This window comes from Cucurbita maxima, unplaced genomic scaffold (assembly GCF_002738345.1).
Source record: "Cucurbita maxima cultivar Rimu unplaced genomic scaffold, Cmax_1.0 Cma_Scf00014, whole genome shotgun sequence".
Taxonomy (NCBI): domain Eukaryota; kingdom Viridiplantae; phylum Streptophyta; class Magnoliopsida; order Cucurbitales; family Cucurbitaceae; genus Cucurbita; species Cucurbita maxima.
In genome coordinates, this window is record NW_019272030.1 from 3,496,361 (window position 1) to 3,508,396 (window position 12,036).

The window sequence follows — 12,036 nt, forward strand, 5'->3', positions numbered from 1 at the left end:
TTTTTTTTTTTTTTTTTTTTTTTTTTTTTTTTCCGATATTGTGAAAGATTTAGCAGAATAAAGTGAAGTAGAGATAAGGACTTATTATTATTATTATTATTATTATTATTATTACAAAACATCATACCTTAATAAAAACAAAAAAACATATTGTATGTCAATTATTATTAAATACGTATTATTTATTGATTAGAACTAAATTTGATCTTAGGTTAAGAAATTTTATTAAATTTTTCATTATAGAAACTAAATCATTACAATTTATAAAATATGAAAAAAAAAATCAAACTATTATTTATTAAAAGTTAATAGATTAATTTTTTTTCCTGAAGTATTCAAACACAATCGATCATCATACACATAAGAAAGAGAAGGCACAGGAGCATCACATACAGCATATCAGGCTTCATCTTCGTCGACGAGGCAGCCCGAGGTCATCTCCGATACCTTCAAGAAGCTTATCAACATCCTCTCCTAACTCCAATAGCCTTGCTTTGTTCATGCCCGAGGCACACATGCAAGTCATTCACTTCAGTCTCACTCTCCTTCAGAGCTTCTTCCCTTGCTTGTGCCTTAATTCAGCCATACTAGCAGCCGTAGACCTTGTCAGAACTTCCCATTTCTGTTTTTCATAGAAGAGGCAACAGCCAAATACTTCACCATTCGATCATCAGAGGTTCAGGATCTCCAAAGGATGCCATAGGTGATTCAAGTTTTATTTTCAATACCTGAAACATAGAATAAGCAAGAGTATACAAATTAAGGTTTTTTTTTTTATGCTCAGAGATCAGTGAGTCCCGTGTTATAACTTTTCTGTTCTTATCTATATTAGTTAGCCAAAGTATACCTCGCGGTCCATAGGCATGTCCATAAGTCGAGTTATACTGCGAGGAATGCTGAAAATCGCTTCCTGCAATCCTAAGAGGAAAATCAGCAATTCAACTAATGAGAATAGTAAAAAGCATTTCGAAAGAGTCGCAAAATAAATATACCTCGTGGGAGAATTTGAAAGAAGAGCTGTCAACAGTTGAAGAGCATAATATCTAACATAAAAAATCCTCTTCTGACTGCAAAAGCACAGAAAGAAACCCAAAGAAGGGAGGAGAAAAGTGATCAGATATGATACTGAGTTGCACGAATGCATACCCAAACCTATAGCTATTGAAAATGTTAGTAAATATGAGGAATTACTGACCAAAAGACTTAAAGAAGAGAGATGCTGTCTGATTCCCTTGAAACCAAATCAGAGTTCATCAGATTTGAACTTTATCCCTGGACCCATTGCATGATCGAGAGGAGTTAATGCACTTACAAGAGTTGCAAGGGCCCCTAGAACCTGAAGTCAAGTAATGGAGAATAAATACAAAAAAGAAACTCAGTAAAGAAGAACAGCAAAGAATGACTTCCCACAGATGGTCAAATTGAACTAGAACAGAAGTAATTAAGTAAACTAATAATGTATAATACTATCAACTAAAAATTTCGCCGCATAGAAATATCAAATAACCTAGACTTACCATGTAATATTATCTTTAATTGTTCCAATACTTCTTGAAACGGCAATAACATGTACTTTTTTCAGAATGAAAGCACAACTAGAAGTCCTAAAGCAAGATTTAATTCCTCAATAAAAGGGAAGCAAAGAACAGATAAACTGCAACCATTTCAACACCATCTCGTTCCTCCTTTAAAACACTCATAAGCACAGGAAATCCTGCAAAAACATGTCAAGTATATTCTTTATTTATAAATTTAAGACAATCCATACAACTATAGTTAGATAACAAGTAAAGCACATACCCATTGCACCAAAAGCTAGTTGGGCAGAACGATTTTCTACTACAACAGACTGCAGCTCCACCATAGCAGCTCTCCTGTCCTCTGCAAGCTGACCATTGCTAATGCGATCCAATAGACGTTCAACGTAGCTATGGAAACGGTTCACAATTAACCAAAAAAAAAAAAAAAAAAAAAAAAAAAAAAAAAAAAATAAGGAATCAGTAAACGTAACTATTAAAAAAAATCCGAATGAGAAAAGGAAGATGAGCAAGCGTATGCCATGCAGTTTATTCATCTTCGTGTTTACAAGTATACAAGATCTACTTACCTATCTTTATTGGATGCAGAATTCTCATTGCCGAAAACAAGCCCAACCACGCCCTGCACAAAGCCCACAGATAAACCACAATACTAAAGATCGTATAAAAAACTATAAACAAGCACCAAATTACTGTCCTAAACATCATAATCCATGAAACTTCGGATGCAGATAAGAGAGTGAGATCAACTTGTAACCAGAGACCAAATCCATAATCGAGTAAGAATATCAAAAATCCATAAACAGAAGCCAACGCAATCACTCCGAACACAATCCAAGCGTTGGAAATGTTTACATGCAATCTCTAATAGTGAGAGCTCCAATCAAATCGTTAAATAAATCCTATAAATGAAATTCCATCCCAAACGCAGTGTTACACAGAATTGAATATATAAATGGCCGGCCGAAATGAAATAGAATTCCGATTAGAAAAAAAAAAAAAAAACAGGAACGAACCTGAAGTTCGAAACAGAGTGGCTAATCTATGCGTCCGTCGATCTTCGGTTGACAGCGATGGAGTGTATCGTGCTTTCTTTCACGAGCACTTGCCCAAAACGGAAATTCGGACCTCCTACTTTCGGTTTGTCTTTTTCCTTTTATTTTTTAATATATATTCTGTGGGGGAAGACAAGCCCAAGGCCCAATAACTCAGCCTTGTGATTGAGACTTTGGGCCTCCAGATAAAACACTATGGGCCCATATAAAACAATAAGGTTTTTTTTTTTCTTCCTGTTTTGTTTGTCGTTAAAACGGTTTTAAAGAATTATTTTTATTTTTATTTCTTCTCGATTTTGATAACTAAATTTTAAATTTTAAAACTTATAATAAAATTTGAATATTTAATCTCTCTATCAATAATATAAATTCATCAAAATTGATTACTAAAATTTATATAAATAATTAATGTTAATTAAGAAATATAACAAATATTTTAAAAAAAACACACAAGATATTATTAATTAATTACAAGTGCCTATGGTTTATTATTTATAAAAATATTTTTTTATTTAGCATTATATTCTATAAATAATTATTATATAAAACAAAAAATATATATCTAAAAATATGAGTAGATGATTAGTTACGTATATTCTTATCTATCCATTTATTATTTTTATTCGTCTTCCTCACGCAACTGTTGATACCAAAAATTCTAAGGTTCACATCTTTTTAGATGGAAAAACGGAATCTTTTGAGGATTATCCCAATTTCCCTCTCAAATCGTATTCACTCCACTTGGGATCCAATTCCAAATTCGTTTCCCTCTTTTAATAGTCTTTTTGATAAGCAAGTTTAAGTTTTATTATATATTTGATTAAATAATTGAACTAATAGTAGTCTCGTTGTTGTAACTGAGATTATAATTGTCTGCAACCGTGATCATTTTCGTGTTAGTCCAAAAATTGGCAAACACGAATCAAAGTTTGAACTTCGTTCGAGCTAGTTGTTGAAATCGTCATCACAGGTATTAAAATATACATTTTGATCTAAAACCGGTATTATTATGCAATAATAAATATTAAAAATTCTAAAATTCATTTTCAAATCCCCTTCACTCCATTTATGATCCAATTCCAAACTAATTTCCATCTCAATTATTTCTTTGTACTTATCCCCTTTTTTTCTTGATAAGGAAATTTGTCAATTCACAGCTTCTCTTATTAAAATACTTATAAAATATAATCCTTTTTAAAACTTCATAAATAACCAAATACTTTAGGATAAATTAATTAATTCAAAAAATATTTTTTAGCTCTAAAAATTTTAAAAGTAGAAACATTTTGTTTATGGTCTCATTTAATTGAGAAAACAACTCTAATAGTTTGCATGTTCGTTACTTTCACAATTAAACGAGACATTCTATTATCTAATTAATATAGAAAATGATGTTCAATTCTACGAGAATTCATTTTCTATTATTTATAATAAATATAGACTTCATTCTCTCGGGTGTCTTATTCTTAATTTTATTTTATTTTTCAATAAGAAAATAATATTTTAAATGATATTCTTATTTTAATTAGGAAAAAAAAACGTTAGTAAAATTTTCAAAATTTTAATTTTTTGTTATTTTAAAAATGCAGGTTTATCCTATGATGACGTGGACAGCAATATAAAGTTAGTTAGTTTGAAATTTAAAGAAAAATATATTTAAAAAATCGTTTAATTATTATATATTAAATTTAAATATGAGAAATGTGAGAATAAAAGGCAAAGAAGAAGTCAAACGAGGAGTACTTAGATTCCTCAATCCAACTTTCACAAGTCATGTGGAGTTAGCTGTCAAAGAAGACCAAGCGAACCCAACTTCTCTAGGTTACCCTTCTTACACGTGGCAATCTTACGTCAACCGAATCCATCTGGCATTTACCAAACTTTCATTTCTCTTCAAATTATTTAAATAAACTATACCCTCTAATTTCATTTTATTTCGTTTTAATTTTTTGCTTACTCTTAAACTAATTTAGTATAATAGTATTATTTAATTTAATTTTGAATATTTAAATTTTTATATTTTATATTAAATTTAATAATCATATCGTGAAGTTATTTATAGGTTTATTTGGATTTAAAACATTCTTAATAGATCGAATGTTGATTAGATGATCGACCTTTCGGAAGGCATATTGATCTTCTTAGATGAATGATAATTAATTTTTTTTATTTTTTTAGACGATCTATTAAATGAAGGTGACCTCGTACGAGCTTTAAGTACGATCGACTCTACTCTAATAATTAATATTTTTTATCCATTTGACATCGATTGGCTAATTTTTCATTTAATTAAATTTAATTTGGGAAGACAGGTAAATTTGTAATTGATCTTGAATTTATCAACATATATTTTTATTATTTAACAACAATTTTTATATATAAAATTGAATCGACCTGAACTAGTATTATTATTATTAAATTTAATAGCATTATATCATGAAATTGTTTATATTTTTATTTCAATTCAAAACGCTTCTTAATGGATCGTCCTTTGACATGTTGATTAGATGATCGACATTTGAGAAGGCATATTGATTTTCTTGGATCAACGGTAATTAAATTTCTTGATTTTTTTTAGACGACCAATCTTTAAATTCGTTGACCGATCTATCAAATGAAGGCTTTTAATTGACCTCATACTAGATTTAAGTATGGCCGACTCTAATTGGATAATTTATTTTTTATTTTTTTTTAGATTTTACTTATTTAAACTTAGTTCAATAACTTCAAGACAGGTGGCGTTATTCGATTGGCTAAGTGTTCATTAATTTAAATTTAATTTGGGAGGGCATGTAAATTTGAAATTGATCATGAATTTACCAACATATATTTTTATTACTGATTTAAATTACTAACATGACAGGCGGGAATTTCGAATTGAACCACAGTTCCATGTATAAGTTGACTAAACTATAATTGGTCACGGAGCATTCCTTAAGCTGGCTGTCCATTGGATCAGCATTTGGATTTCAATCCAACGATCGACAATAGATCGAGATGGGTGATAGTGTGAGTATGAGCGCACACGATATATTCCCTTTCGTTGAAAGTTTTCTAAATTTTTGGGATTATTTGGTGAAGGAAAATTCAGGGGATAAAAAAAATATATAAATAAAGAAATATTTGAGGTTAAGCAGTAAGCACCATTCCTGCATTCTTCTCAGTCATCTCTCCGATGACCTCTCTCTCTCAAACTCCGGGATTCTGGAATTGAGAGTTGTTCATGAAAGCCATCAATAAGAACAGAACGGCTAGTATTTGCGCTATGTCGATTGAAACAGAGCGTTTAAACTGAGTCCATTTCACATTTTATACCCACACCGCCGAAATATCTCTTCCAAATTTTAGTTTGCTTCGCCCCTTTTGTGGGGATTTGTTTGTCGGAGTTTCTAGGATCTGATTTTGCGGAGTTTTGAGAGAGCATTTGAGGATTTATTCGGCATTTTCTGAGATTTGTCTGTATTTTGTTCATAATGTTTGATGGGTATTACAGCTCTAAAAGGATTGATGGTGTTTGCGGCCAGGTCTGTTGCTTTGAATCCTCTCTGTTTCTCTTGTTCGATTGTTTCTTTATCTTGTGTTCCGAATCTGTTGTCTGGACTTTTTGGGTTAAAAACTTGTGTGTTGTTCTTCATTTTTCTTAACCCTTTTGGTTGAACTTGTCTTTGATTCCTTTGGAAATGCCCATTAATGATGGACATTCTTCGTTTTTGTTCTGTTTATGAGTAGAATGGTTTGATTTGAAGTGTGCATTGATTTGGAATTCAATCAAATTTGTTGTTCGTTTCCATTTATAGCTAAATTTCCTTTTCTGGGTGTGCAAATTTCAGCTCATTTAACGTCTTGTCGTCCCCATTTATCGTTTTTCACTTGTTTTTGCATCTGGAAATGTCGTTTGATTGCTGATTGTGTTCTTCAATGTTTGTTGTTTTTGTATGTGGCAGGGGCCTCGTGGGGCTTTTGGTTTGTCTAGATTACGATGTATTCTTAGAGCGTGGAATTTGAAGATACTAATTTCTTTCTTTGTGGCTGTTCCACTCTTGATACTGTTCATATATCTTCATGGCCAGAAGGTCTCTTATTTCCTTAGACCTTTATGGGAGTCTCCTCCAAAGCCATTTCATGAAATCCCTCATTACTATCATGAAAATGTATCCATGGAGTCTCTCTGCAAGCTTCATGGTTGGACGATGCGCGAATTGCCTCGACGAGTTTTCGATGCTGTTCTGTTTAGTAACGAAGTTGACATCCTAACTATCAGATGGAAGGAACTGTATCCTTATGTGAGTCAGTTTGTGCTTCTCGAGTCGAACTCAACGTTCACTGGTCGAACGAAGCCATTGGTATTTGCAAACAACCGGGAACAGTTTAGCTTTGTCGAGTCGCGGTTGAATTATGGGATGGTAGGAGGAAGGTTTAAGAAAGGAGAGAATCCATTTGTTGAAGAGGCATATCAAAGACTGACTTTGGATCAGCTAATTAGGATATCAGGGATACAAGATGATGACTTGTTGATCATGTCTGATGTTGACGAGATCCCGAGCGCTCACACGATAAACCTCTTGAGGTGGTGCGACAATATTCCGCCCATACTCCATCTGCGGCTAAAGAACTACTTATACTCCTTTGAGTTTTATGAAGATGAGAACAGCTGGAGAGCTTCTGTTCATCAGTACAAGCATGGTAAAACACGGTACGCTCATTATCGTCAATCCGATGAAGTCTTATCGGATTCGGGGTGGCATTGTAGCTTTTGCTTCCGTCGTATCAGTGAGTTCATATTCAAGATGAAAGCATACAGCCATTTCGACAGAGTCAGGTTTTCTCATTACTTAAACCCCGACAGAATTCAGGACATAATTTGCAAAGGAGCAGACCTATTCGACATGCTTCCCGAAGAGTACACGTTTCGGGAAATGATCGGGAAGATGGGACCGATCCCGCAGTCTTACTCGGCCGTTCATCTCCCAGCATTCCTGCTAAACAATGCTGAGAAGTACAAATACTTGTTACCAGGCAACTGCAAGAGAGAAAGTGGCTAAATTATGAAGGAACAAGAAAGAAATGGCAACACAAATGATGAACATAAAGAGATACCTATTCTGGAATCTGATGGGCTCCACATTGTTGCAGCTGAGGAAACTGTCTGTAAAACCACCATGTTTCTTCAAAGTTGAATCACATTTCCCAAGCTTCTCTTATGGGTAATGCTTAAGTAACACTGTAATTTCCACCATCCTCTGTATTGATCTTAGAACATTGTCTAATACTCATTTATTCTTTTATCACTAGTTTTTCTGTCAATGAAAAGAAAAGTTAATAGTCTTAGATATCAGTTTTCTCCTCCTGAATTGGGTGTCTGACTTGTGGAAATACATACTTTGATTCGATCGTTCAAAACGGTTCGAACTATCATTCTCGGTCCAGTTTGAGTCAGTAGGTTTAGTATGTTTTCATTGATGTTTTTGATAACCGAGGTTTGAAATTATATGTTTTAATCCAACAATCAAGGAGAGTTAGAATTGTGATTCTCGAGAGTACTGATAACTAATATTAGTAACAAAAATGATGGCAAAACATGTATATTAGATAATAGTGAACCGATGTGTACCTTGATCAATATCGAGCTACTACATAGAATACTTTTTACATTCCATACCAAATAGTATATCAGTTTTCACATTTTACACCCAGCCACCCATCTCACATATCATCATTGACACTCAAAATAAATAGTTCAAGCACCTTCATGGTGCATTTAACACAAAATTTGAGCAAAAACCCGCTCGATCATGGGGTCGGTCTCGATTGCTCTTGATCCAATGACCTTACTGAGAAACAACTCATAGATAAGGTTATGTGCCATGTGAATTTCAAAGTTTAATCAATTTTCAAGGGGTAAAAGGCATGGCAATTCCCATATAAATGAAAGTGAAATGACTTCAAAGAGTTTTATGATGAAAGATGGTGAATTCAAGGAAGATTCGGGCAGAAAAGTCGGATTGAACACGTCATTCTCGTAAGATTTTGTTTCGACCTTCACTTCATATCCTGTCGATCCAGTCGAAAATGCTCTCTTGAGAACCAAACTGCAGGTCCTACAAGCAACAATCAAAGTCTGAGTTATAGATCGAAGGAAAGCATTTGAAACTTGGGAGAGTGGGAGGTGAACTTACAGAAAGATGAAAGTCAGGTGGAGTATCTAATTCAAGGTTCTCAAGGTCTGCAATTCCACATGGAACGTTGTCGTTCACAATCTCGTGGCACGTGTTGCTACCAGAGAGCAAGAAAGGCATTTGATTTAGTTGGTTGTTACTCATAACAGCACAAGAATCCAGGACTTCATTGCACAATAAATTGTCTTCCAAGTAATGTAATTCAACATTATCTATATCCTGAGATTCTCCAGCCAACCATGCATGGTATCCCAGGTTGTTCTCCGATGAAATACTCAGACAAGAAGCACGAGACGTCTCCAGAGCCAACTCTTCTCCCTAATCAACAAAGCATACTTAAGTGTGAATTTGACAGATGAGTACTTTATAGAGTCGAGGAAAGAATGCAATGTTGAGGATTGTTGGTGGGGAGTCCCATATCGGCTAATTAAGGGGATGATCATGGGTTTATAAGTAAGGAATACATATCCATTGATATGAGACCTTTCGGGGATATCAAAAGCAAAGCCACGAGAGCTTATGATCAAAGTGGACAATATCATACCATCGCGGAGGTTCGTGGTTCCTAACATGCAATGATACAAAATCGACGAATGAAACCAACTTAAAAGAGTAGCTACCTTAGCAAATGACTGAGGCAGACTATTCTCAGCAACAGCATTGGAGACAAACAATTTTCCCGATCGAGGTGGAATCGGGGGATTCGACTTGGGAGTTCTAGGACTCGTATGACGGAGCATAGCATCAAAATCCTCAATAAGCATATTATCACCACTCTTAATACATTGCTTCGGTTGCTGATAAGAAATCTTCGACAAAACGTATTCTCCTTCCTTCTCATCTTCTTCAGTTCCCAAATGATATTGATGTATCACCCAGTTCGACTTTTCGGGTTTCAAGCCTCCCTTTGAACTTCTATACAAAGAAAAGATCTTCTTCCATCCCTTATGAACACCTTTTTCTATCAAAGCTCTGGTCTTACCTGTCTTGTGCCAGCGAAAATGTTCGAGGCTTGAATCATGTCCACTTTCAATCTTGCGACGTTTCCTTTGACCCGTGGCGTATGCATTGCTTGTCTTATGAAAGAAATGTACATCATTTCCATCTTTACAAACACCTGAATAATTGAAGATGTTATTATTCTGAATGAGAGAAAAACAGGAGCCTTTTTAAATTGATGGTAGCATAGGAAATGAAAAAAAAAACGAACACAGACGAATTCCGAACCGGGGAGATTTTCTGGATGAGTGTAACAAATTCCTTGATCTGTTTCAAGTGTGGGGATGAATTCATCAATTAATGCATGTGGCTTTAAGTTTCCAACGGTGCATTTAGCCGCTAAGTGATCCATTATCTCTTCATCACTTGGATCAAACTTAACACCAGCAGGCAATCCAGGCCATTCAGGAGAAACCTGCAAAGAACATGCATAAAAAATGCATTCATGATCCAGGCCATTCATGATTCAATGCCTTACATTCAAGGCACAGCACAAGCTAAAAGATGGGTTACCAAATTACACACCAAATTTCAATGAAAGTGAGTCAATAACTAAAGTGCATATCAAAATGTTCAAGATTTTTATAAAATATGAATGAACAATTCACTGTCTATATAACAATCAACTTATAATTCATATATCGTTGAACCAACTTCAACACAGGGTGGAGGTCAAACTTACATCTGTATTATCAATAATAAAGTGACAGTTTGGACATTCTCGTTTTGCATCGCTATCTTTAATTACTTGTGAAGACGATCGAGAGACGTTTTTGACTTTTCTTGCAATTGTTCGGCTATCAATTATCCAAGACCTGTGAGAATGAGATACTGAAAGTTAAAATGCAGTCACTAGATATCTGAAAAGGACATAAAAAGTACTGGATTGTAAAAGTAAGCAACCATAAAGAGAAATACAAGCATTCACAAGGTTTGTACGTGCACATGAATAATCTCTATTAGGATGAACCATTTTTTTATGATCCAAGAAACAAAACCACGAGGGCTTATATCTAAAAGTAAACAATACCATATCATAGTGGAGATATGACGAGTTGTTTGTTGTCTCTAATAAGTGATATCAAAGTCGTGCTCCAGATTTAGCCATGTTGGTGAGCTTCGATGACATGGTCAACAAGTGATGTGCTCTAGTGAGGAGTTGGTTTAGTTAAAAGTGATGTGATCAAGAGTATGCTTAGATGGATAATGTGATATACCACATCTTTTAGGGAGGAGAACGAAACATTCTTTATAAGAGAGTGAAAACCTCTGCCTACCAGAGGCATTTTAAAACCTTGAGGGCAAGCCCGAAAGGGAAAACTTAAAGAGGACAATATAAGCCTGCTTAGGGGTTGCGAATACGACCGAAGCCTCAAATTGACTAGAAATAGAACAATTTGGGTACATAAACGAGAGATAACGTCTCCATTCAACATTTTGGGTACAAAATTTGCAGAGTCCACATAAGGAAGTAAACTCCGGACATTCTCAATCTCATCATTCTAACCATGAAAGATAGTTGAAGCTTAATACATGATCAAAACCAGAAGATCGCCTTAAACTTTTAACCAAAAAATGTTGAGAAAAATTATACAAAACCCACAATCTTGGCACAATAGTTCATTCAACCCAGAAATACAATCGACGAGGAGAACAAAAGCGGACGATCAACGAAGAAATGACGCATTTCTCCATCTCGGATTGTAAGAACTCGAAGAATACTCAACAGAAAACCAAGAAATTACATGAAAAGAGTACTCACCTCGCCATATCCTTCAAGAATTGAGCTCAAGAAGACGATCAGAAATAGCGATAAAAGAAGAAGCATAAATTAGGAGATTCAGCGCGTTTGAGCTTTTCGGGCTTTTGTCCACTACGCTCAAGTTTTAGTGAAGAGTGTGAGGCAGAGGAATGAAGCCCCAGGTCCCAACTGTGCTCAACGTGAGCGGGAAAACTTGGCCCCTGCTTCGGTGGAGGCTCGTGTTCCAGACTATAGGTTCGGAACATAGTCAATGGCTGTGGGTCCCAGAATTGTGGGAAGATGGGACCGAGACTGAGGTGTGGAAGCCGAAGCTGGGATGTCTGGTGGAAGGCTTTTAGCTTCGAAAACCGAGTAAATGCGATGCCTGGTAAATTTCAGGTGGCGGCACGGAGACTTGCGGCCCAAGCTATGAACACTTCCCGTCTTTGGATACGTTTTCATCTATATTTTTTTAAATATATTTTTAACCTTCCTCTTTTTTTTTTTTTTTTTTTTTTTTTTTTCAA

The 12,036-nt window shown here is 34.9% G+C and overlaps 3 protein-coding genes across 9 annotated transcripts; 1 reads left to right on the top strand and 2 right to left on the bottom strand.

The window, feature by feature from the left end:
* Nucleotides 1-774: 774 nt before the first annotated feature.
* Nucleotides 775-2,666, bottom strand: LOC111489381 (golgin candidate 6-like). 7 transcript variants are annotated; one of them, XR_002719367.1, is made up of 7 exons: nucleotides 2,555-2,666; nucleotides 2,361-2,440; nucleotides 2,108-2,160; nucleotides 1,801-1,898; nucleotides 1,518-1,714; nucleotides 1,196-1,336; nucleotides 775-1,067 (listed from the first exon to the last, which is right to left on the bottom strand). XR_002719367.1 is itself a non-coding variant. In XM_023137573.1 (6 exons), exons 1-4 carry the CDS (start codon nucleotides 2,309-2,311, stop codon nucleotides 1,617-1,619), a joined length of 273 nt encoding a protein of 90 aa, XP_022993341.1. In that variant the 5' UTR covers nucleotides 2,312-2,548; the 3' UTR covers nucleotides 775-1,067; nucleotides 1,196-1,336; nucleotides 1,518-1,616. The 7 variants fall into 7 exon arrangements, 2 of the variants coding, with proteins under 2 accessions (XP_022993341.1, XP_022993340.1); XR_002719365.1 differs by lacking the exon at nucleotides 2,361-2,440; XR_002719368.1 differs by lacking the exon at nucleotides 2,361-2,440 and having other exon boundaries at nucleotides 1,801-1,928.
* A 3,068-nt stretch (nucleotides 2,667-5,734) lies between these two features.
* LOC111489375 lies at nucleotides 5,735-7,940 on the top strand. The gene is made up of 2 exons (XM_023137567.1): nucleotides 5,735-6,117; nucleotides 6,538-7,940. The coding sequence occupies exons 1-2, from the start codon at nucleotides 6,067-6,069 to the stop codon at nucleotides 7,633-7,635; spliced, it is 1,149 nt and encodes a 382-aa protein (XP_022993335.1). The 5' UTR covers nucleotides 5,735-6,066; the 3' UTR covers nucleotides 7,636-7,940.
* Nucleotides 7,941-8,218: 278 nt separating this feature from the next.
* Nucleotides 8,219-11,839, bottom strand: LOC111489374 (SUPPRESSOR OF GAMMA RESPONSE 1-like). Its single transcript, XM_023137566.1, has 6 exons — nucleotides 11,531-11,839; nucleotides 10,451-10,583; nucleotides 9,997-10,183; nucleotides 9,390-9,886; nucleotides 8,770-9,087; nucleotides 8,219-8,691 (listed from the first exon to the last, which is right to left on the bottom strand). The coding sequence occupies exons 1-6, from the start codon at nucleotides 11,536-11,538 to the stop codon at nucleotides 8,638-8,640; spliced, it is 1,197 nt and encodes a 398-aa protein (XP_022993334.1). The 5' UTR covers nucleotides 11,539-11,839; the 3' UTR covers nucleotides 8,219-8,637.
* Nucleotides 11,840-12,036: the final 197 nt, after the last annotated feature.

What these genes read in the sequence shown, in the direction of transcription:
- LOC111489374 (XM_023137566.1), bottom strand. An exon ending in TTATTATTGATAATACAGAT is followed by an intron (nt 10,184 to 10,450) that starts GTAAGTTTGACC and finishes TGTTCTTTGCAG; the next exon opens with GTTTCTCCTGAATGGCCTGG. An exon ending in TCATCCAGAAAATCTCCCCG is followed by an intron (nt 9,887 to 9,996) that starts GTTCGGAATTCG and finishes TCAATTATTCAG; the next exon opens with GTGTTTGTAAAGATGGAAAT.
- LOC111489381 (XM_023137572.1), bottom strand. Translation starts at nt 2,311, where the DNA reads ATGGATTTGGTCTCTGGTTACAAG. An exon ending in TCTGCATCCAATAAAGATAG is followed by an intron (nt 1,929 to 2,107) that starts GTAAGTAGATCT and finishes CCGTTTCCATAG; the next exon opens with CTACGTTGAACGTCTATTGG. An exon ending in ACTAGCTTTTGGTGCAATGG is followed by an intron (nt 1,715 to 1,800) that starts GTATGTGCTTTA and finishes ATGTTTTTGCAG; the next exon opens with GATTTCCTGTGCTTATGAGT.
- LOC111489375 (XM_023137567.1), top strand. Translation starts at nt 6,067, where the DNA reads ATGTTTGATGGGTATTACAGCTCTAAAAGGATTGATGGTGTTTGCGGC. An exon ending in TTGATGGTGTTTGCGGCCAG is followed by an intron (nt 6,118 to 6,537) that starts GTCTGTTGCTTT and finishes TGTATGTGGCAG; the next exon opens with GGGCCTCGTGGGGCTTTTGG.